Here is a 24,000-nt window from a genome sequence, read left to right on the forward strand (position 1 = left end):
GTGTCTATGACTGAGAGAAAAATTGTGAACAACAGTATTGCTATTTATAAAATTAGTGAAATCAATATCATCAAGAGAAGCAAAGGGAAAAGGGTTGTGTTCCATAAGTAAAAATAATAGGTAATACTTAACAATATATGATCCTTCTTGAAGCTTATTTCTTTCTTGCATTCCTCTTGGGATATTTCTTCACTTCCTCTGAATGTAGGTGGGACGCGGCATTGGGTAACTCAACGCACCCAGTCGGCGACGGAAGAGGAGGGAAGGCCTATGCCTTGCTGTTGATTTGTACCGCGCTGGTCCGCTCCATCCCATCGCCTCCCTGAGCACCCGCGCCATCCACGGCAGCCCCGTCCTCGGCCACTGTCCTAGTAGTTGCATCAAGTAATTCACGGTTACGTAGAGTGGTTTCGTCCATATCTTGTTCACGGTCGAGTTTTGATGGAGCCACGTTCACAGATGGTTTCTGGGTGACAAGTCTCTCCTTTATTGTAAGCTTTGTATATCTAAAATAGGCAATTTTCCCTTCAGCTCTGGCCTGTTTCAACTGTAGCATTTGCGCGTTCTTGATGGATTGTGATGCAGCGCATAGGTCGTCGTTGAAGTAGATGGTTCCTCGTAGTTTTCTTGCGTTCCTCATGGCCGGCTCACGATCGCAGTAACGAGAAAAGCGTGCCACAATGGGTCGAGGTCTGTAATCTCGGCGCTGTCCCACCCTATGAGCACGCTCCAGTTCCACACCAGGCAGTTCCAACTTGTTTGCTAGCAGGGAAGACACCATCACTGCTGTCTGCTCAAATGTCTCCCTGCTTTCAGGCTCCGCCACACCGCTGATCCGAGTATTGTTTCTCCTGCTGTAATCCTCTTGTTGGTTGATCCCTTCTTCCATGCTTTTAATTTGTTGTTGTAAGGACTCGGTATGATGAGTAATTGTATCGTTTTTTTTACTGGCAATTTTTTTCTTTGTCATGGTCTTTCATGGCGTGTTTTAGTTCGTCAATTTCTCGTTGACCGAACTCAAGGCTGGCAGTGAGACTAGAGACAGTGGATTCGAGCGTCTGTATTCGCTCAGTCAAGTGTCTCACCATTACCTCCATAGTACCTCTATATGCCTTTTCCTGAGATTCAAGTAATACTGTAATGTCAGATGAATCCATGCTGATGCGTTAAAATGAGGTGTCAGAGTGACGTTAGGGATTTACTACTTCGTGACGTCAGAACACTACTGCGCATGCGCAGTAGCCAGGCAACTTGATGATGGGAGATGTGGGACAAAATTTCTTATGGTAATTCAAAACCACACAATTCTGTTACACGCTCTAGATTGCCAACTGTACTCTTAGGTAACTTGCTTGGGTAGTGTGATGTCTGTAGGAGCTCTGGTACCCATGTTATATTCAAATCCTGGAGGAGTCTCAGTTCGCCTCGTAAACACTGCCGCCATTACTCAGAGAGAGAGAGAGAGAGAGAGAGAGAGAGAGAGAGAGAGAGAGAGAGAGAGAGAGAGAGAGAGAGAGAGAGAGAGAGAGAGAGAGAGAGAGAGAGAGAGAGAGAGAGAGAGAGAGAGGATCTCATCTCCTACACTCTACGCCTACGCCTACAGAAGGAGATAACAAACAAAAATAACATAATTCAGTCCCTCACGCTACAAAGGGACTGGATTCTCCATAAAGAGACACACGTGGCAGAACTCCATGAGCTCATGGAGGTCCTCACGCAGTGTAAGAAAGCAGACGTGAGAGACTCCAGTAGTTCTATTGCGACTACTGCTACTCCCTCCTCTATCCTGAGGACCTGGGAGAAGGCGTGTGCCTCCTCGGACCACTGGAAGCAGTGGTGGCAATCTCGGAGTCCTAAGCCTCTCATAAGAGCAGCAGACGCTTTCACCACAGCGGCTGCACCCGCCCCCCCATCTCTACCACTACCACAACCTCAGGTAGCACCAATACTACCATTACCACTAATAACAATAGCAGCAGCAACAGTAACAACAACAGCAGCAACAACAACAGTAACAACAACAGCAGCAACAACAGTAGTAGTAGCAGCAGCAGCAACAACAGCAGGAGAAACAGCAGCAGTACTACCAGCAGCAACAGCAGTAGTAGTAGCAGCAGCAGTAGTAACAACAACAATAGCAACAATAATAACGATAGGAGCAACAACAACAATAAAAACAACAATGGAAGCAGGAAGAAGACCCAGCGACAGCGACGCGGCCAGCGGCGGGCAGGAAGTATCCCCAACACACCTGACCGGCGACCTGTCCCTCTTCCTCGCATGACTCAGCCACAGGTATCCGCGTACCCAGTGAGGCACAGGGGAGAGCAAAGGGTCCGATGTAACTACTGTTTCCGCCCCGGCCACACAGCTGAGATGTGCTACAGCCGCGCTGCTGACGAACGCCAGGAACAAAGGCAGGAGAGAATGTTCATGAGGGTTCTGACGGAGGGTTTAGCGCGGCAACAACTTTGCTACCTCCAGCAGCCCTTTCAGGTCCCCCTCCAGCCTTCCTGGCAGCCACAATCCGGTCACTACCCCAGCTGAAATCCCTCCTCGTGGCAGGGCAGACACTAATGCGTCTCGTCCCACCCCCACACCTCACTCCCAAGCCAACACGAGGAGGTAAGGGAACAGACGCCCCAGCTGTCACCTGACCGTGGTCTCCGCCAATGTGAGAGGACTCCGTACCAATGTAGGTGATCTTAGCCACAATTTCGTGCTGAGACATAGTACTGACATTGTCGCAGTGACAGAAACGTGGCTGAGTGACGAGGTGGAGCCGACGTTCGGCAAAATATCAGGCTACTCCCAGTGGGTGAGATGGACCTAGAAAATAGAGCAGGCGGAGGTGTCACTGTCTGTTTTAAGGACGGCCTCCAAATACAGGAACTTGAGGTAGCCGTGCCACACATGATGGAGGCACTGTTCTTTAGGATGGTACTTACAGACAACAGTTGGCTTCTCCTCTGTATCATGTACAGCCCCCCGAGACAAGGACGAGCCCCGCTAGACTTCCTGACGGAGGAACTCGACACCCTGCTACAGCGTCACAAGTGTTCCCATGTGATGATAGTGGGGGACCTGAACTTCCACATGAGGCAGGATGCCTTCAGTAATCTCCTGGCCAACTATGTCACCTTCCCTACACACGAGCGGGGAGGGCTGCTGGATCCTGTGGTGACAGACCTACTCGAAGGTCAGCTGCTAGCACCTAGGATCAGAGGGCAGCTCAGACCACTTTTCCGTGCTGTCTCAGGTCGAGTTGCTAACGGCGAGGGAAGACGCTATCCCGCGTACCGTCTGGCTTTGGAACAGGGTGGATTGGCCATCCATGAAGCAGGACATGGAGAACACGGACTTGGAGGCCCTTCTAATGGGAGATGCTGAGACCAAGGCAAGCGCCCTCACCACCAGGCTCCTTGCCCTCCAACAGCAGCATGTGCCCAGCCGAGTATATCTCTTCATGCCTGGTAATCCCGCCTGGTTTGGTTTTCGCTGCGGAGCATCTGCCGAGGTCAAACATGCTGCCAGGGTGAGGTACAAGCGACACCCGTCTCGTAGGAACAAGACGCTGCACCGGGAGGCGTGCAAGAGGATGACGTTCATCTGCAGATGGGCGAGGAATCAGCTAAGGGAGGACAGAAGGCGAATGTTCAGTGGCCCAGGTGTTGGCAACAAGACCGGGTGGAATCTGGTGAAGGAGCAGCAAGGAGCATGTCACCACAAGACTCTTCCTCCACTCACCAGACATGACGGATCCACCGCCACGAGCAGTGCAGACAAGGCCACACTCCTCGCCGAGCTTTTCGCCAACAAGATGAAGGTTGATGACTCCGCACGACCTGTACCACAGCTGGCCCCGGAAACTGATTGCATTTTCACCACTGTCTTGGTGACGGTAGAGCAGGTTGAGCAGCTACTCGGTGCGGTGGATGTGGGTAAAGCCACAGGCCCGGATAACGTCAGCCCACGGCTCCTCAAGCACTGCGCTAGAGAGCTGTCAGCTCCTCTCACCACCGTCTTCACATCTTGCCTGAGGGAGAAGAAGTGGCCCTCAGTATGGAAGGAAGCGCGTGTGGTCCCGGTAAACAAGAAAAAACTCAAGGTCTGAGCCCAGCAACTACAGACCCATCTCCCTGCTCTCAGTGGTGGGCAAGTTGATGGAGCAAATAGTGTCTGCTGTCATCTGCCAACACCTGACCGAGAACCATCTCCTCTCAGACAGGCAGTTTGGCTTCAGGCCTGGCAGATCCACCGCAGACCTCCTCCTCATCCTCTTCAAGGACTACCCCTGGACACCCCTGTGGTGGCTCTGGACATTGCTGGGGCTTTCGACAGGGTCTGGTATGCAGGGCTTATTAAAAATCTTCAAGCCAAGGGTGTCCAAGGTGACCTGCTAATGCTGCTCGAAGATTACCTCCAGGATAGGACCCTTCAGGTAATAGTCAACGGGGAATCATTACGGCCTTCACCTGTCCGGGCCTCAGTTCCACAAGGCTCCGTCTTGGGCACAGTCCTTTGGAACATATACATCGACGAACTCCTCCGGCAGCTGTTATCTGTAGCAGTATACGCCGACGACTGCACACTCTCCCTCTCCTACTACCGCCTCGACAGCCAGCGTGCCGTCACTGAGTTGAACAGGCAGCTCAGACTGGTGGAGCAGTGGGGAAAGATGTGGCAGGTTAACGTCGCTCCAGAGAAGACGTAGGCGATGGTCATCTCGCGGTCCCCAGGTGCCTCACACGCAGTCTCAGGACAGCTGCGCTTTGGAGGCAAGAGCCTGCCACTTCAGGATTACATCAAGATCCTGGGCGTGTCTGTGGACCGCGGCCGACGCTTCGATCACCACATCGCTGTCGTAGCCCTCCAGACCTCGCTCCGAGTCTCTGCCCTGCGCAGGATGGCGAACACCATCGACCAACGGGGCATCCTCACGCAATACAGGGCACAGATACGCAAATGTATGGAGTACGGTGCCCTGTCCTGGATGTCGAGTGCCGCCACCAACATTCAGAAACTGAATGCTGTGCAGCGGCGAGCCCTGCGCTTGGTGGCCATCGACGAGGAACAGCAGCACCCAGCACCAGTAACGTCATTGGAGCACCGCCGGGACGTATCGGCACTAGTGGTGTGCCACAAAACTCAGGTGCAGAGGGTCCCCCACCTTGATCCCCTGAGGCTGCTACCACACACAGTGCTGAGGTCCACCAATCTCGCTCCAGCCAACACCAGCGCACCTACACAGCCAGGACTTCGCGGCTGTGGAACATGTTCACGGTGGCCACACCCCAAGTGCAGGACATGTCCACACACCAGGTGAAGCTGGCAGCTAACAGCTGGCGTAGCACGCACCTGTCCCCACTGGCGCTTTAAATTTTAGTTTTACATTAATATATTTCATTATTGTATTATTATCTTTATGTTAAGTATGTAGTGTTATTCCCTGTAAATAAAACTATCATAGGCTTTTTAAATAATTCCATTCTCAACGTGGAATTTTAAACCTTTCTCTAAATATTTGTTTAAAAGAGAGAGAGAGAGAGAGAGAGAGAGAGAGAGAGAGAGAGAGAGAGAGAGAGAGAGAGAGAGAGAGAGAGAGAGAGAGAGAGAGAGAGAGAGAGAGAGAGAGAGAGAGAGAGAGAGAGAGAGAGAGAGAGAGAGAGAGAGAGAGAGAGAGAGAGAGAGAGAGAGAGAGAGAGAGAGAGAGAGAGAGAGAGAGAGAGAGAGAGAGAGAGAGAGAGAGAGAGAGAGAGAGAGAGAGAGAGAGAGAGAGAGAGAGAGAGAGAGAGAGAGAGAGAGAGAGAGAGAGAGAGAGAGAGAGAGAGAGAGAGAAAAAGAGAGAGAGAATGGTAAGAGGGAGAGAGGAGTGGCTATGGATTTTTTTTATGGAAGTAAAGGGGTTAAATGGAGAAATGAGAGCCAAGGGGAAACTGATAACCGGCGCTACGGTGGACGTCTCATTTACTGCCTAATTGACGCAGTCGAATAGACTTCAAATTGAGATCGAACTTCATAGTTGGTAAGTACTAGTATAATTTCATAAATAAGTAAATAAATAATAATATTAATAATAATGATAATAATAATAATAATAATAATAATAATAATAATAATAATAATAATAATAATAATTTATTATAATTGGAACCAGAATAATAATAATGGATTATAATCTACTAGAGTTCTTTTTCTTCTTGCCGCCATGTACAGCACATTAAATTAGAGAAGTTAGTCATTCAGATATGCTCTCTTTTCGTCCAAAATAAAAATTAACTTTTTTTGTCAAACAACATACTTTTTACAAAATGACCATGAATAAATCGATTGGTAAAACATATTTTATATAAAAGGTAATAACAATTAAAGAACATATTCTACTGCTTTGTGATTTATTTATCTATAATAATGTTGCATACTACAGCTGCACGAAAAATCATAAAAAATCCATAGTATTTGTGTGGAAAGCTTTTAAGGCCATAAAATGTATAGATGTGTCACTTCATGGTATACTTGGTAATTTTAAAGAAATTCATATTTATCTGCATGCCTTTAAATTTTAGGCCACACGTGCGTTCTCTGCCTTCCAAGTACCTGAAAACGTTACGAAGGACATGTTAGTGTATATATATATATATATATATATATATATATATATATATATATATATATATATATATATATATATATATATATATATATATATATATATATATATATATATATATATATATATATATATATATATATATATATATATATATATATATATATATATATATATATATATATATATATATATATATATATATATATATATATATATATATATATATATATATATATATATATATATATATATATATATATATATATATATATATATATATATATATATATATATATATATATATATATATATATATATATATATATATATATATATATATATATGCTAATTTTCCTTGGAATGACTACTGCTTCCGTGTCAGAAACCCGTCTTTGTGTGCTGAGCGCATAACAGAAGTGATAGTGTCTGGCATGGAAGCATACATTCCTCTTTTTTTTTTTCATCCTAAACCTTCTAAACTTTGGTTTAACACAGCTTGTTCTCGTGCTATACATGATAGAGAGGTGGCCCACAAAAGGTACTTAAACCTTCCATCACCAGAATCTCATGCACTTTATATTTCTGCCCGGAACCATACCAAGTCTGTTCTCCAACTAGCCAAAAACTCCTTCATTAACAAAAAATGTCAAAACCTTTCAAGATCTCACTCCCCTCGTGATTTCTGGCATCTAGCCAAAAATATCTCCAATAACTTTGCTTCTTCTTCTTTCTCTCCTCTACTCCAGATTGCACCAGTGCTATCACATCTATTTCTAAAGCTGAACTCTTTGCTCAAACCTTTGCTGAAAACTCTACCTTGGATGATTCTGGGCTTGTTCCTCCCTCTCCTCCACCCTCTGACTACTTCATGCCACCTATTAAAATTCTTCGCAATGATGTTTTCCATGCCCTCGCTGGCCTAAACCTTCGGAAGGCTTATGGACCTGATGGGGTCCATCCTATTGTTCTCCGAAACTGAGCCTCCGTGCTTGCACCTTGCCTAGTCAAACTCTGTCTGTCAACATCTACCTTTCCTTCTTGCTGGAAATTTGCCTACATTCAACCTGTTCCTAAAAAGGGTGACCGCTCTAATCCCTCAAACTACCGTCCTATTGCTTTAATTTCCTGCTTATCTAAAGTTTTTGAATCTATCCTCAACAGGAAGATTCTTAAACATCTGTCACTTCACAACCTTCTATCTGATCGCCAGTATGGGTTCCGTCAAGGCCGCTCTACTGGTGATCTTCTGGCTTTCCTTACTGAGTCTTGGTCATCCTCTTTTAGAGATTTTGGTGAAACTTTTGCTGTTGCCTTGGACATATCAAAAGCCTTTGATAGAGTCTGGCACAAAGCTTTGATTTCCAAACTACCCTCCTACGGTTTCTATCCTTCTCTCTGTAACTTCATCTCAAGTTTCCTTTCTGACCGTTCTATTGCTGCTGTGGTAGACGGTCACTGTTCTTCTCCTAAATCTATTAACAGTGGTGTTCTTCAGGGTTCTGTCCTGTCACCCACTCTCTTCTTATTATTCATTAATGATCTTCTAAACCAAACTTCTTTTCCTATCCACTCCTACGCTGATAATACCACCCTGCACTTTTCCACATCTTTTCATAGACGTCCAACCCTTCAGGAGGTAAACATATCACGCAGGGAAGCCACAGAACGCCTGACTTCTGATCTTTGTAAAGTTTCTGATTGGGGCAGAGCAAACTTGGTATTGTTCAATGCCTCAAAAACTCAATTCCTCCATCTATCAACTTGACACAACCTTCCAGACAACTATCCCCTCTTCTTCAATGACACTCAAGTGTCTATCTCTTCTACACTGAACATCCTCGGTCTGTCCATTAATTATAATCTGAACTGGAAACTTCACATCTCATCTTTAGTTAAAACAGCTTCTATAAAGTTAGGTGTTCTGAGACGTCTCCGCCAGTTTTTGTCACCCCCCCAGCTGCTAACTCTGTACAAGGGCCTTATCCGTCCATGTATGGAGTATGCTTCACATGTCTGGGGGGGTTCCACTCATACTGCTCTTCTAGACAGGGTGGAATCAAAAGCTTTTCGTCTCATGAACTCCTCCTCTAACTGACTGTCTTCAGCCTCTCTCTCACCGCGGCAATGTTGCCTCTCTAGCTGTCTTCTACCGCTATTTTCATGCTAACTACTCTTCTGATCTTGCTAACTGCATGCCTCCCCTCCTCCCGCGGCCTCGCTGCACAAGACTTTCTTCTTTCTCTCACCCCTATTCTTTCCACCTCTCTAACCCAAGAGTTGACTAGTATTCTCAATCATTCATCCTTTTCTCTGGTAAACTCTGGAACTCCCTGCCTGCTTCTGTATTTCCACTTTCCTATGACTTGAATTCCTTCATTAGGGAGGTTTCATCAGTTTTTGACCACTGCTTTTTACTCTTTTATGGGACTGGCATTTCAGTGAGCATATTTTTTTTAATTGGATTTTTGTTGCCCTTAGCCAGTGTCCTTCCTTCATAAAAAGAAAAAAAATAAATAAAAAGCGAAGCCATCGTTGAAGAGAAGGATAACAGTCATGTCAAATAACTCATCAGGAGTTCAATCTATCAAGTAATAAATGGGATCCACACGTTCCAACCCATACTGACGATGGCGAATATCTTGTTGCGCCTCACAAAATGTTATTTTTCCTTGAATTCGGTGGGATTTCCCTGCCCCTCCCGGGCACTCATTCAAACGGGTATTTTTTATATACTGGCTTATCTGTGTCGAAGCAGTTACGTAGAACTTGGGTAATTAAAAATTAGTACAGAAAGCGTGAAATCATTGAACAGGTTGTTACTGGCGAGAAAGAACTAATTACGGCTGTTCCAGTTTATGTCTGATGAATTCAAGCAAAGTAGCTTTTTTAATCATTCAGATATCAACGAGATATTTAAATGTTCCTTTTAAATGTTCGTTATCTAACAAAATTAATTGTTCATTACTAAAAAAAAAAAATAATAAACATTACTCTCATGAGCCAGCTACAGGTCTGGAATGATATCATTTGCACTTAATAGAATTCCCACCTGGAAGAATCGAGTAATGGAAACCATCACAAGAAGTGTCACTCCACTAAGTGATTCAGCGCGGAACAGCAAGAGTCCCAGGCGTCCTTAGAAGGAGTTGCTGCAGTTGTCGGTATGGACTTGAATAATGTTTCGTACTTCGTGTTCACCAGCAGAGTTCTGTCGTCGATATAGAGGTATGGCGGCGCCACTACCACGTCAATACGTCTACCTGGAACATAAAAAACAAATCCACAAAGGTGAATACAAATACCTAATTGTTGTGGTGGGGCAATCAGGACCGACTAATATCAATTTGTGTTTATCAGCGATCATTATCGCTAGAGTAGTGAGATGTTGTATATTTTGAGCGGTCTTCCGAGGGCTGGACAAACGGTCACTCCGTCATAATGCTGGAAGTAGATTTCTCATTGCTTTAAAGAACGAGTATGTATGTGATAGTGGTGAGAATTCACGTAACTGGAGTCACGCAACGTCGTTATGCAGTTGAGAAAATAAAACTAAAAATCATTTTATGAATGTCCAAAAACACAAAGAAAGAGATGGAAGGAAGGAGAGAAGGAACGAAAGAATAAACGAACCCGGCAGAGCCTGAAGAAGCAGCAGTCTGCAGACCACACTACCTGGCGTCCCTCCTAGAGCAACACGTCCGGAACATCCTGTACAGGACCATTGAAGGCGGGGATTGCGACGGAGGGGGTGAGGGTGAAGGCGGGGCCACACCTGTGTTCCGGGAGGGGACAGGAGGCTGGGCAAGTTTGCGCGGAGCTACTGAGCTGTCCTCTACTCATTGTCCTCAGTTTCTCGTGTAGCTCATAGTCCAGCGGGAACACTGTGGGAGGGAGGAGGCGCGGGTAGGGTTGTGTGGCGTGAGAGTGAAAAAGATGGTGGTGCAACTTAGGGAGGATGTTTGTGTGTGTGTGTGTGTGTGTGTGTGTGTGTGTGTGTGTGTGTGTGTGTGTGTGTGTGTGTGTGTGCGTTGGTAAGTGAATGAGTGTTTGTATGCGTCTGCATTTACTTGGTAATAGCAATAATCATGATAATATGAATAGCAGTAATAGCAATAATGATTATTAGGTAAAGAGCCGTCAACGTGAAAGCTCATAGTGAAAAACCATTCAAGCTTTACGAGCCAGCCTGCCTGCCTATCTGTCTGTCTGTGTCTCATTCACTCATTCACTCTCTCATTCACCTTCGCTCTGGGTAGCGGAGTCGATGCGCTGGGAGGAGGAAGACAGGGTGCTCCTGACGGTGGAGTACTTGGCCATCATGGACTGCCTGATGTTCCTCTCCGGGTGAAGCAGAATGATGTACAGCTTGGGTGTAAAGAGACACACCAGCGCTACCGTGGCCGACAGGGAGACGGTGACGGAGGTGACGGTGAAACGCAGCTGGTGAGGGAGTGTGAGTGTATAATGAGGTGGTTATGTGTAGGTGATTATGACAATAACAATAATAATAATAATAATAAAAATAATAATAATAATAATAATAATAATAATAACAATAATAATAATAATAATAAGAAGAAGAAGAAACAGTAATAGCCAAATGATTATAACTATGCAATCTTAATAAAATATTGTTGAAATAAAACGAAGCGAGAAATACCATCAACTGTTCACACTTTAGGTGCCAAATTTATTTAAGACATTCACTATGGTGTGTATGCACTGAACTGTTCTTGTGGCTATCAATTCTCGCACGAATAAGCACCAATGTTCGCGTTGAGGCCCGAGTGTCGGGGAGGATGGGCCGCGTGGGACAGCAGCTCTGTGCGGCGCTGGTGGTGTAACAGCTTCGTCCCAAACTGCCTCATAAGGTCCTATTGGCAGTCTTATAGCGTGGGAAGTTGCGGGACCTTGTGGTTGAAGGTGCGTTCAATCTTATCCTGCAAGCTCGTTTTTGGACTCTTCAGATGACGGTGCTGCATGGTGTGAGGGAGCACAAGACTGGGAACACACACGTGAACTTGGGCAGGATGAAGTTGTTGTAAACACCCGTGGTGGGAGTGACTTATGGTGTTTAAGCTTTAGGTTTGTTTGAATTGTTGCGTCCTGCCTTTTTTTTTTTTTTTTTGTTAATAACTTTGTTGCGGAGAGATTTGTATTGCTAGGTATTTCTGTAGAACGATCTGCTGGGTTGTTGAAGAAACCATTCTATTCTAGGCGTCATCCACGGGGCGTCAGATGAATGCATGTGTATAGTCCGGGAAGTAATACTTGCATTCAATGGTGATTGTCGTAACTACCTGGTGTGCACGTCGTCAACCATAAGCACCTATACATAGGAATCTATCAGCACACCCACGGAGTGTCCCATTGTTATTTTGTGTTTACTCCCATCTACCCAAATTTTGTACAGGCTCTCCACAATTATTACCCATCTGTCACCTCACCAGTTACTCACCTCTACACTGTTTGCGGTGGTGAAGTAGATGGGTACGAAGGCGAGCCAGATAATGCAGGTGGTGTACATGGTGAGCCCAATGTGCTTACTCTCGTTGAAAGCCTCTGGGATCTTGCGGGTGAGCACAGCATACACAGTACACACAATAATGAGGCCTGTTGGGATAAGGGAGGGTGTTGAGTGGGTGGCAGCGGTGCAGTGAGCGTGCTGGTGTAGCGAGGAGGGCATTGGGGTGTGAGGTGATTGTGTGAGGCGAGAAGCTTTGGTGTGTCCAGCCACACTACTCAGTCTTGCAAGCCTCGGTGCCTTCCAGTGTCCTGTCACTACTACGCACACAAGATGTGGACAGAAAACTCAAACCATAAAAAAGACGAAAACAAAAGACAACAAACCATCATGAGCAGCTGCAGGAGGCGTAAACAAATGGAAGGGACAAGCAGAGGGGCGCGGAAACGTCACCAGATTTACATTAACGTATATAAAAAGGTTCTAGGGTGATTCATCCCCGGGTGAAATGTCCCGGTTGATTCATCCCCGCGGTATTCATCCCTGGAGGATTCGAACCCTAGGGTTATTTGTCCCCTAGGATGATTCGTTCCCTTGGCTGTATTTTCGTCGCGTTAGTTACGAAACTCCGACAAGATCCGACCCTCAATGTGTGTGTGTGTGTGTGTGTGTGATGCTGTGTGAGTGTGTTGTTCGAATCATGGTTTGATACATCAGGTTGACTACCGTTCATTGGTTCGATTTTCTATTTTCATTTTTCAGTACGTGGGCCACCACAGTCAGAGCAACATGCCGCATACAATCCTATCAAGCCGTGGCAGGGGAAAGCTTGATCTTAACTTCATTTACGCTGCATAGAAGAAAAACGCCGATAGAACCAAGCAATACTGGCGATTTGAAATTACTGCATGCAAGGCTCGTGTTCACACAACAGTAGGGGATGAAACCTTCACTATCGTGAAAAGTGTGAACGAGCACAATCATTCCACGACTGCTGCGGCTGTAAAGGCGAGGAAGGCCATGGTCGAGCTGAAAGCTGTTGCTACTTCCACTCAAGAATATTCTCGTGCTTTGATGGCTAACGTTTTGTCAAAACTGGATGAACATTCACTGGCTCATGTGCCGTCCACATCTACTATGAGGCGCTACGTGCGGCAGTGGCGATAGGACGCTCAACAAGCTCCTCCAATTCCCCAGACTCGCACTGGCTATGTTATTCCTGAAGAGTACACCAAGTTAGAGTCGGGAGAGATGTTTCTGCAGCATGATTCTGGCATTGAGGATGAGAATCGTATTCTTGTCTTTGCCTCTGCTCAGGGGTTGAAGGATCTTGTCCACTATAAGAGTTGGGGTTTTGACGGAACCTTCAAATGTTGTCCCAAAATCTTTGCGCAGCTCTTTACCATTCATGGTCAAGACGGAACATTTAGTGTTCCTCGAGTCTTTGCACTGCTTCCTAGCAAGACTGAAGAAACATACACTCGGGTTTTCTCCATTCTTAAGGATTTGCAACCTGAACTGAATCCTCAAGATGTGATGATGGATTTTGGAATGGCTTCTTATAACGCCTTTATTGCCTCTTTCGGTTATGCTTCTGTAACTTTTTGTCTTTTCCTCTTAAGCCAAAACATTTACAGAAAAGTAGTGGACTGCAATGAGAGGCAAAGGTAACATCGTGAGGATGAGTAAGCTTTGAAAATACGTTGTTTCCCTGCTTTAGCATTCTTGCCAATACAGGATGTAGTGGCTGGTTTTGAAGAGCTTGTTGATGATGATGATTTACCTGCTACTAAGAACATCAAAAGTCTCATTGAAAAATTTGATCCGAATGAAAAGATGCACTTCTTTCGTGCCGTGGCTCATAATTTAGTTATTTCATATATTCTAGTAGTCTTCTCCTGAGTAGTAATAGAGTTTTGCAACTAAGGTGACGAAAATACAGCCAAGGGAACGAATCACCCTAGGGGACGAATTACCTTAGGGGACCAGTCCTTCAGGGATGAATAACCCGGGGGTGAATCAACCGGGACATTTTTTTACTGGGACGAATCACCCTCGCACCATATAAAAAGTAGATTGAAGGGGAAAAAATCTAATGTTACGTTTCCTAGAAATGTAAGAAGTAATGAGGCTGTAGGATGGGTCTTATACAGCTAGCAGCGGGCATGGATGCCGATGAAAGGAGAAAAATTAAATGCTGACGAAGTAGACATCGTGGTATCGCGCCATCACGCACTTCCAGCTGATGATTTTTTTTTATTATTATTATTTTTTTTTTGGGGGGGGGGATTTGTGTGTCTGTCTGTCTCTCGTACGCTTTCTCGAATTCCTCCTTTTTTTCTTTATTATTTTCCTTTCATCTCGATAGTCGATCCTCGTTTCCCCTTTTCCCCCTCTCTTCTTCACCGCCTCATTCTCGATTTTGTTCCTCGTCCAGTTTTTTTTTCTTTCTTTTTTTCGTCTTCTTTCTCTACTTTATCCTTGTTCAACTCAAGACTATTGATTTCGTTTTATTTTATTTTCTCACCTCCTTTACTTCATTTCCTCCTCTTCCTCCTCGTTTTGTTTTGCACTTTAACACTACACGGGCTAATGCTGTACAAAACATTTATGCAGTTCAACGGATATTTGGTGTGTGTGTGTGTGTGTGTGTGTGTGCGTGTGTGTGTATGTGGGTGTGTGTGTGTGTGTGTATGTGGGTGTGTGTGTGTGTGTGTGTGTGTGTGTGTGTGTGTGTGTGTGTGTGTGTGTGTGTGTGTGTGTGTGTTACGAGCGACCACCATCACTGTTACTTTACTGAACAGAAAATGCAGTTCCGGACAAACAAGATAATTTTATTTCAATTCTTAAAATATTTTCATAGCCGAGTGAAGTTGCAATACCAGAGGGAGAGAGAGAGAGAGAGAGAGAGAGAGAGAGAGAGAGAGAGAGAGAGAGAGAGAGAGAGAGAGAGAGAGAGAGAGAGAGAGAGAGAGAGACTTTGTGATTGCAGTGACTAAATGAAAAGAGCGAACGGGACATCACTTTTTAGACGCAGATTTAAATGAAAAAAACAAAACTGGGCAACACAACTCACAAAACGTACCGTACACGCAGACCCCACACTCTCGCATGGTCAAAAGTCGAGGATTCCGTATTCACTTTCACTCTTAGAGTATTCCCCTAAATTTAAATCCTCTTATCTGCTAAGAATTTCTCAGTTGTCAGACTTTGTTACTAGATTATCAGTAGATCAGAGGACTTAAAATTGATAAGAAACCCAAGACACGGTGGAAGAATGTGGCGTGTCTTGACTTCTGAGCGCGACTGTACACCAACATCCATTCGGCATACTGGAACAGTTCTGCACTGTATTAAAAAAAAATAATAATAGTTTTCATGCATTCAGTAACCAGCGAAAGTCTTCGCCCCATGACTGAACTCCCACATGCGCACTGGCCGCTGTTCTTCCTTTGTGCAAGTAACTGCATCAGTAAGTATGACTCCTGTAGGGGCTAGGTTGACGGTATCCCGTACCTCCCCATGCGATGAGAAAACCCTACTTGAGACTTAGTTACAGGAAAGTCTGCCTCCTCTTGGCGCCAGCTGATAACGGGAGATTTTGATCAATCCCTCGGCTAAAGACTTCCCCGAGAGGCGGGGAGTGGAACACACATTCCCTCCTTCCTTAATCATACGCAGTATAGCAATGGGGTTCTGCCAGGCTTTAGTTCCCCTTAACGGCTTCATTGATCCAGAGTCTTCCTGCCCTGTTGAGCTCACTATCTCGGCTGGGTGGGGGTCGTTAGTTTGATTTGCTGAGTCCCAGAGCCAAACCCACTTAGGATGGGCTACAGTAGTCTCGCTGGGGTTTCCGGGGTAACGGCCCGCTGGTGGTATGGCAGTGCTTTTCCTGTCAGGAACCCAGTTGGATACATGGCTTTAATCAGGAGTACACGGCGCGGGTGCGGCGTCAATCCCCCCTAGGCCGGAGGGGCGAGCATGTGCCTCTGTGCTCGTTCTGAAGGTCTGAGACGATATCGCAGGTGGCGTCACATTTGCTAACGTCGCTCATAGTGTAGCAGGATTTGTGGAAAGTAGCCATCCGCCTGGTCTGAGGGTGGCGTCCTCAGCCGGAATTCTACCTGGGTGAGAGCCTGGTAGGTAGGTTTGTATCACCCATGCCGTCCCTTCGTGACGGTGGGTGTGAGTAGTGCCAATTTAAACCACTTCCTTGTCGTTCTCCCATAAGGGGGATTATCCTGACCGCTGAGTACGGCGCTTCTTGACCAAGCGTGGGAACGGCGGCCGGACAAAGTAAGGTTCGATTAAAGGAGTTATTTTTTTGGGATGCTGAAGTGTTGACAAAAAATCACTGATCAGTCATGTACTTCCAAATTACCGAATAACAGAACTGCTAATAAGACATATTATCTAGAACTTCAATATATAACATGAAGACGAACGCTTTTTTTCTTCTTTTTTGTCGCTACATGAATCACACAATCCTGCTGTCTGTGAAAATACACATTAACAAATGTAAGTAAATCATTTCCGGTTATTTATGACAAGTGTGGAATTCAACTCAGTCTCCATTTTTGATTGTTTGAGATCAATGATATATAAGGAACTACCAGTGGAAGAAGTACACTTTCATTTCAAATAGAATAATAAATTTTTAAAAATTCACTCGGCGTTCTCTTGCTTCTTCACTATACATCAGTAGTTTTAGTTACAATGATTATGTTCTTTCAAACGTATGAAATCACTTCAATGAAAAACCACGACAAATATCAACATTCAACTCCGCAGACTTGTTGGCGCCCCCCGGCGACGCTTTTTTGTTGAAGGTTCCATTATTCTCTGTTAGACTTAAATTGTGACAAAATAAAGCAGCCGTTGGTGAAGGGAGACTAGGAATGTAAGGCTACATACAACCAGGCAGTGGAGCAGCTCCCAATGTGCACCTCAGGACAATAGAAGGCGGCAAATGCAGACCATTATCCTTTTTAATTATCATCTTAATGCAACGCCAAGTCCAATAACTGATACACTTTCTAGAGAGAGAGAGAGAGAGAGAGAGAGAGAGAGAGAGAGAGAGAGAGAGAGAGAGAGAGAGAGAGAGAGAGAGAGAGAGAGAGAGAGAGAGAGAAAAAAAAATTATCATTACCACAAAAATTAAATAGTCCCGGGAAGCTCATGATCTAATTGTCATCAGATTTCCGCGCCAGTGAATGAGATGAGGAAGGCTTCATTTATAATTAAGATGACTGTCTACCTGTCCGTCCCTGTGACTTTTCTTTATGCACGTCCGCGTCGTTTGACATAAACCTACCAGAGACCGCATTTGTCAGGGGTGGCATTAAAAAATCCCAATCTCCCCCCACCCAAAAGAAAAAAAAAAAAAAAAGAAAAAGAAAAAGAAAGAAAAAATAGACTGTATAATTTTTTTTTACATATCAAAATTTTGTTCTATATCATACTGATAATTAGGGCTTATATATGTACATATACATAAAAAAAAAGATTTTAAGTAGTTAAGTATAACTCATTTCCTGTAAACATAAGTTAACACAAGATTTATCCAACAGGACCAACATGTATCAGCATAACCTAAATTATTATCTTTTTTTTTTTTATGTAGGAAGGACACTGGCCAAGGAGAACAAAAATCCATAAAAAAAAAGAAAAAAAAAGAAAGAAAGCCCTCTGAGATACCAGTCCTAGAAAAGGGTCCAAAGCGGTAGTCCATAATTGAAAGATAAGTCTCTTGAAACCTCCCTCTAGAAGGAATTCAAGTCATAGGAAGGTGGAAATACGGAAGCAGGCAGGGAGTTTCAGAGTTTACCAGAGAAAGGGATGAATGATTGAGAATACTGGTTTACACTTGTATTAGAGAGGTGGACAGAATAGGGGTGAAAGAAAGAAGAAAGTCTTGTACCCCGAGGCTGCTGGAGGAGGGAAGGCATGCAGTTAGCAAGATCAGAAAAAAAAAGTTACCATGAAAATAGCGGTAGAAGAAAATAGCGGTAGAGATGCAACATTGCGGTGATGAGAGAAAGGCTGAAGACAGTCAGTTAGAGGAGAGGAATTGATGAGACGAAAAGCTTTTGATTCTACCCTGTCTAGAAGAGAGGTATGATTGGAACCCCCCCCACCGGATGTGTGAAGCATGCTCTATACATGGACAGATAAGGCCCTTGTACAGAGTTAGCAGCTGGGGAGGGGGGGTAAGAAAAAACTGGCGGAAACGTCTCAGAAGACCTACCTTCATAGAAGCTGTTTTAGCTAAAGATGAGATATGAAGTTTCCAGTTCAGATTGTCGTTCTAATCCCGCAAAGTACCGTACCATTGTTTAAATTTTCTGCTTATCTATTTTTTTTTTTATCTATCCTCAACATAAAGATTCTTAAACATCTATCACTTCACAACCTTCTATCTGATAACCAGTATGGGTTCTGTCAGTGCCGCTCTACTGGTGATCTTCTGTCTTTCTTTACTGAGTCTTGGTCATCCTCTTTTAGAGATTTTGGTGAAACTTTTGTTGTTGCCTTAGATAAATAAAAAGCTTCTGACAGAGTCTGGCACAAGATTTAAATTTCCAAACTACCCTCCTACGGCATCTATCCTTCTCTCTGTAACTTCATGTGACCGTTCTATTGTTGCTGTGGTAGACTGTCACTGTTCTTCTCCTAAATCTATTAACAGTGGTGTTCCTCAGCGTTCTGTTCTGTTACCCACTCTCTTCCAATCATTCATCAATGAACTTCAAAACCAAACTTCTTGTCCTATCCACTCCCTACGTTGATGATACTATCCTGTACTTTTGTACATCTTTTCCTAGACGTCCAATCCTTCAGGAAGTAAACAGTTCACGCACGGCAGCCACAAAACGCCTGACTTCTGATCTCTCTAAAATTTCTGATTGGGGACATGCACAGTTAGTATTGTTCAATGCCTCAAGAACTCAATTTCTCCATCTATCAACTCGACACAGCCTTCCAGACAATATTCACTTTTCTTCAGTGCCACCCAACTGTCCCCCTCTTCAACACTGAATATCCTTCGTCTGTTCTTTACTTATTATCTAAACTGGAAACTTCACATCTCATCTCTAATTAAATCAGCTTTTATAAAGTTAAGCGTTCTTGGTCGTCTCCACCAGTTTTTTTTTTTTTTCTCTCATCCCCCAACTGCTAACTCTGTACTGAGGCTTTATCCGTCCATGTATGTATGCTTCACTCATACTACTCATACCGTTCCACTCATGCCCTTCTTTTAGACAAGACAGAATCGAAAACTTTTCTTCTTATCAACTCCTGTCCTTTAACTATCTTCAGCGGTATTGACTTGCCTTGAATGGGAGCTTGCCTGGCAACTTTCCTTTTACTTGACTTTCTTCATTTTCTTCAGCTATGTATTCAAATATGCTTACACACGTAAGTAATTTTCACACTTGACTTGATTTTCTCTACTTGCAACGTGTAAATAAAGCTAAAGTGACGATTCGGTTTTCACCACGTACAAAAATTTGTTCACGGGCTCTGAGCACACTTAGCGTAAGGAAACACCGCATCATCGGATACCATACAAGTGATATTGTTATGAGGCCTTACTTTAACATTCAAGTATTGCATGTCACCTGCTAATGAACAAATGATAATGTAATATCAATAACCGCAAGACCAGTAACAATAACAATAAAGACAAAGCCTGTCAGAGCGCTTTACATCCGGTGACCTCCGAACTGTGTTTTACTGACGTATTTTAATACTTGGTGTGTGTGTGTGTGTGTGTGTGTGTGTGTGTGTGTGTGTGTGTGTGTGTGTGTGTGTGTGTGTATGTGTGTGTGTGTGTGTGTGTGTGTGTGTGTGTGTGTGTGTGTGTGTGTGTGTGTGTGTGTGTGCATGTAATAATAATAATAATAATAATAAACGGTTTATTCTTTAGGCAGTCAACAAACTGAAAATGTACATTGGGGGTGGGGAAATAATTGACATTAATCCTAAAGGTAAGTCAAATCTAGAAGAGACTATTGATTGATGGCTCGCACCATGGTGGGAATCGCACTGAGTCTGTACCGGTCCGTACGTGGCGCCTTTAGGGGCGTTATCTTATTGTGGTGTCTGGTGGCACGGGTAGGGCGAGGCGCGTCAGGCGGCAGCATGTTTCTGAGACGTGGATGATTCAGAAGTCCCCTTCCAAACTTCTCTAGAGCCTCACTGTACCTTATGGATAGTCTGGACAGCTTCAGGGTGTTCAGGGCTTCTTCATAGGTGGTGTATGCAGGGCCAAGGATGACTCTGCACGCCCTTTTCTGCACACTCTCCAACTGTAGCTGTTGAGTTTGTGTGAGGGAGGAGGACCACGCTGGGGAGGCGTACATGAGTTTGGGGAGGATGAAAGTAAGATACACCCCCCTTAACTCATCTGTCGGCGTCCCCAGCGACCTGAGTCTGCGCAGCATGTACAGCCTGTAGGTAGCTGATCTTATGGTGCTGGGGACATGCTGCTTCCAGGTCAGCTGGTCGTCCACCGTGACTCCGAGGAGCTTGGCACATCGGACCACCTGGAGGGGGTGAGGGCCCACTGAGAGCTGGGGAGGGGGCACTGGTACAGAGGAGGTACAGAAATGCATCACCACAGTTTTGTTGTGGTTGATGGTCATCCTGCTCTCCTCCGTCCACGTCTGTGTGTGTGTGTGTGTGTGTGTGTGTGTGTGTGTGTGTGTGTATGTATGTGTGTGTGTGTGTGTGTGTGTGTGTGTGTGTGTGTGTGTGTGTGTGTGTGTGTGTGTGTGTGTGTGTGTGTAGAACAGGTTCCGAGCTATTGTTGAGGTAAATGCAACGTTTCACCTTCAGAGAAGGCATCATCAGACATTGAATAACGTGGCGATTATGTGAAGTCCTCACTGTTTAATGAGCTAGCCATGCGTTATATTCACTGAAGGGGCGGTTGTAGGATCCGAACATGAAATTTTTTTCTTCTTTTATAATGCTCTGCATTTTCTTCCACTTCGTTTGATATTTGCAATGTTTTGATAAAAAAATAAATAAATTCTTATAAAAGGAGGTCTTGCGTCATGAAATTCCACGGTTTTACGCGCCGCTAGACATGTATGATCTTTTTTTTTTTTTTCCTTTTTCCCAAATTTTCCTCATGTACCCGTTTTCTTTAGTCTCCTTTGAAAATTTACGGTTCTCTCTCTGCGTATAACACTTGAGAACAGGAAACTTTTAGTTCTTGCTATATTTATTGGATTTATGTACAAAAAAAAGTCAATATTTTTCGTAAATCCAGTAGATAAATAATGTATCCGTATCAGATATCTTTTGCATTGATATTTTATCTATTTTAAACAGTGAAACACTGCTTTTTACTTAGAAATATGGCGAAATATTTTAAAAAGTTCTTTCCCCCTCCCACTCCCCCGATAATTAACCGTGAAATCATGAATCGCTCTAAGCCTATGTACAAAACCAATCGGAGTACCTAATTGAAACTATGGTTGCTTTTTCAACATATCCTGTATACATGCATATATCATGTGAATTTCAAGTCCCTAGCTGCAATAGGTATATTATAGTTACCTCTTAAATTGTATTGCTTGGTATCTCAAAATGGCGGATTTTGGCATATAAAAATGATCTCCCCCGTTATTATTCGGTTGCACATATATGGGCTATTGCAGCTTATGAAACTATGAGAGGCGAACAATGTCTGCTTTCGATTTTTTTTTATTTGGAGTTTATTTTGATTTTTGACAAATATTTGAATGATATTATTTTTTTTTTACTTTTCATCGAACAAAAAAAAAAAGTACAAGAAAAAAATGATAGTAGATATTATTCTTCTATCCTTCCTAAAATGTCTTTTGAATAAAAGAAATTCATCAATAAATAAGGGAGGAGATACGAGTTGAACATAGGTAAATTAACATGGGATTCGCGATTCTACAACCCCAATGAAGTACACCTGTTTGAAGAGTGATCCAATCCAAAACTTGAAATAGTTCCTTGGTGGAATTGAGACGCTGTTCCCTGGGCCAGGTCATGTTGATTGTAGAACAGGTTCCGAGTTATAGATGGGGTAAGCAGAGATATATCAGAATTCCTTCATTTATTGCAACGTTTCACCTTCACAGAAGGCATCTGTCTCAGGTGAGAGTTCCTAGCGAATGAACGTGTTTAGTGAGCAGTGTCCTGAAGCTATAGCTGGCTAGTGTAGACATGGCGCCTTGTGTTACTGAGTCGTCTGGTTGTGGTAGTTCTCCTGTTCGTGCATCAAGGCCTTCATTGCGAAGGTCACAGAGGTGGAGCCTGAGTTCCAATGAAGGATCTCGGAGGTACAGGCTGAGTTTCGTGAGAGGATTTCAGACCTGCAGGCTGAGTTCTGTGAGAGGATCTCAGCACCTGAGGAAGGGTAGTGTCCTGCCGTCACCTTACTAGTAAGGCGACGGAAGAGTAGTGGTCGGTTATGTGCAATGGCGCCAAGAGGTTGAAGGTCCTCAAGGCGACTCGCTTAGAGACGCCACACGTGGAGACGAGGAATTTCTTCAGTGTGCTGGAGGGAGTGACGGAGTAGGAGGTGGACATGGCAGGAGGAGACAAGGAGAAGGGGGGGAGGGAGGGCAGATGCAGTTACGCTGCCCCAAGCTTGTGCTAGGTGATAGTCAGTTTAGGCACTTAGATAGTGCGTTTTGTGCCAGAGATAGGAAGCCTAGGTCGAGGGTGTGTTTGCCGGGGCTGGGATAAGGAAGGCTAGACATGTGCATGGAAAATAATGGGACCAAGCCCATTGTTTTTCTCAGGAGTGAAGAGTTGTTCAGGAAGTTTAGACAGTCTTTGGCTAAGATTAGGGACAAGGGAGGGATCCCTGTGGTATGTGGTGTCTTGCCGAGGAGAGGAGTTGGTGCTATTACACTGAATCGCAGGTTCGCAAATCTTTTTAAGAGCAATGAATAGACGTTCATCGACAAGTGGGACCTCTTCTATGGGAGGGACACATTGTATGCCAGGGATGGAGTTAATATATCACGTCAGGGTGTTCGGGTTTTGGCCGAAGAACTCGAACACTCGAAGAACTCGGAGGTAACTGCACTCTAGCGCTTTTAGTCAGGGGTTGTGAGAACGAAATGGAGGACAAATTAGTTAAACCTAGAAAGGTAACTAGCTCAGAGAAGGCGAGGAATACCTGAATGATTTACTACACAAATTGGTGAAGTATTTCGAATGAAATAGACTTGGCTAGAGGAATAGCGTGTATAGAGAACTTTGATAGTATTGCTTTAACAGAAACTTGGTTAGATATGTCAGGAAAAGTATCTAATCCAGAGATTAAGATAGATTGTTTTACACTATTCTATAAGACGAAAAGCAGGAGAGGAGGTGTCGCGCTGTACGTTAGGGGCACATTACAATGTTGTATTAACAGTAAAATTAAAACATATAGCAAAACAGAGTCGATATAGGTAGATAATGAAGAAAGATTATAATCAGTAGTGCTGAGATTAGTGTATAGGCCACCGAACAGTACAAAGGAAATAAATAGACCAGGCAGGTACAGTCAGGTATGTGTGGTAGGAGATGTAGTAGGAGTCTGATGGAGGTTAACAGTGAAACAGGAATTTCTTAAGGTAATTCAGGATACATTTTTTTTTAAACAGGTAATCTTAGAACTTACAAGGGGGAGTAATATTCTAGATTTAATTCTAACTAACAATAATGAAGCAGTCACGCGGTTAGATGTTGTAGGACAGCTAGGCAACAGTGACCATTGCGAAATTAGGTACAAATTAAAATGGGAGGAACTTTTGGAAGCAAAAACACTTGTAAAATACCAGACTTTAGGGGAGCAGATTTTGAGGGATTAAAAAGGTACCTCCAAGGAGTTGACTGGCAACCGACGCAGGGGGAGGTAAGGTCCAGGACAGAGTTGGGAGAG

At 44.1% G+C, this 24,000-nt stretch overlaps 1 protein-coding gene across 2 annotated transcripts in view; it reads right to left on the bottom strand.

The window, feature by feature from the left end:
* LOC135115175 (metabotropic glutamate receptor-like) overlaps positions 1-24,000 on the bottom strand; it is a 171,678-nt gene that overhangs the window by 9,960 nt on the left and 137,718 nt on the right. Inside the window, exons 14-18 of one of the 2 annotated variants that reach the window (XM_064031672.1) lie at positions 12,072-12,226; positions 10,855-11,053; positions 10,244-10,494; positions 9,663-9,873; positions 6,429-6,597 (exon numbers count right to left, since the gene is read on the bottom strand). In XM_064031672.1, coding sequence (XP_063887742.1) covers positions 10,298-10,494; positions 10,855-11,053; positions 12,072-12,226 — 551 coding nt within the window. In that variant the 3' untranslated portion in view covers positions 6,429-6,597; positions 9,663-9,873; positions 10,244-10,297. Of the gene's footprint in view, positions 1-6,428; positions 6,598-9,662; positions 9,874-10,243; positions 10,495-10,854; positions 11,054-12,071; positions 12,227-24,000 lie in introns of those variants that run through there. The other variant, XM_064031670.1, reaches the window with a different exon arrangement.

This window comes from Scylla paramamosain, chromosome 29 (assembly GCF_035594125.1).
Source record: "Scylla paramamosain isolate STU-SP2022 chromosome 29, ASM3559412v1, whole genome shotgun sequence".
Taxonomy (NCBI): domain Eukaryota; kingdom Metazoa; phylum Arthropoda; class Malacostraca; order Decapoda; family Portunidae; genus Scylla; species Scylla paramamosain.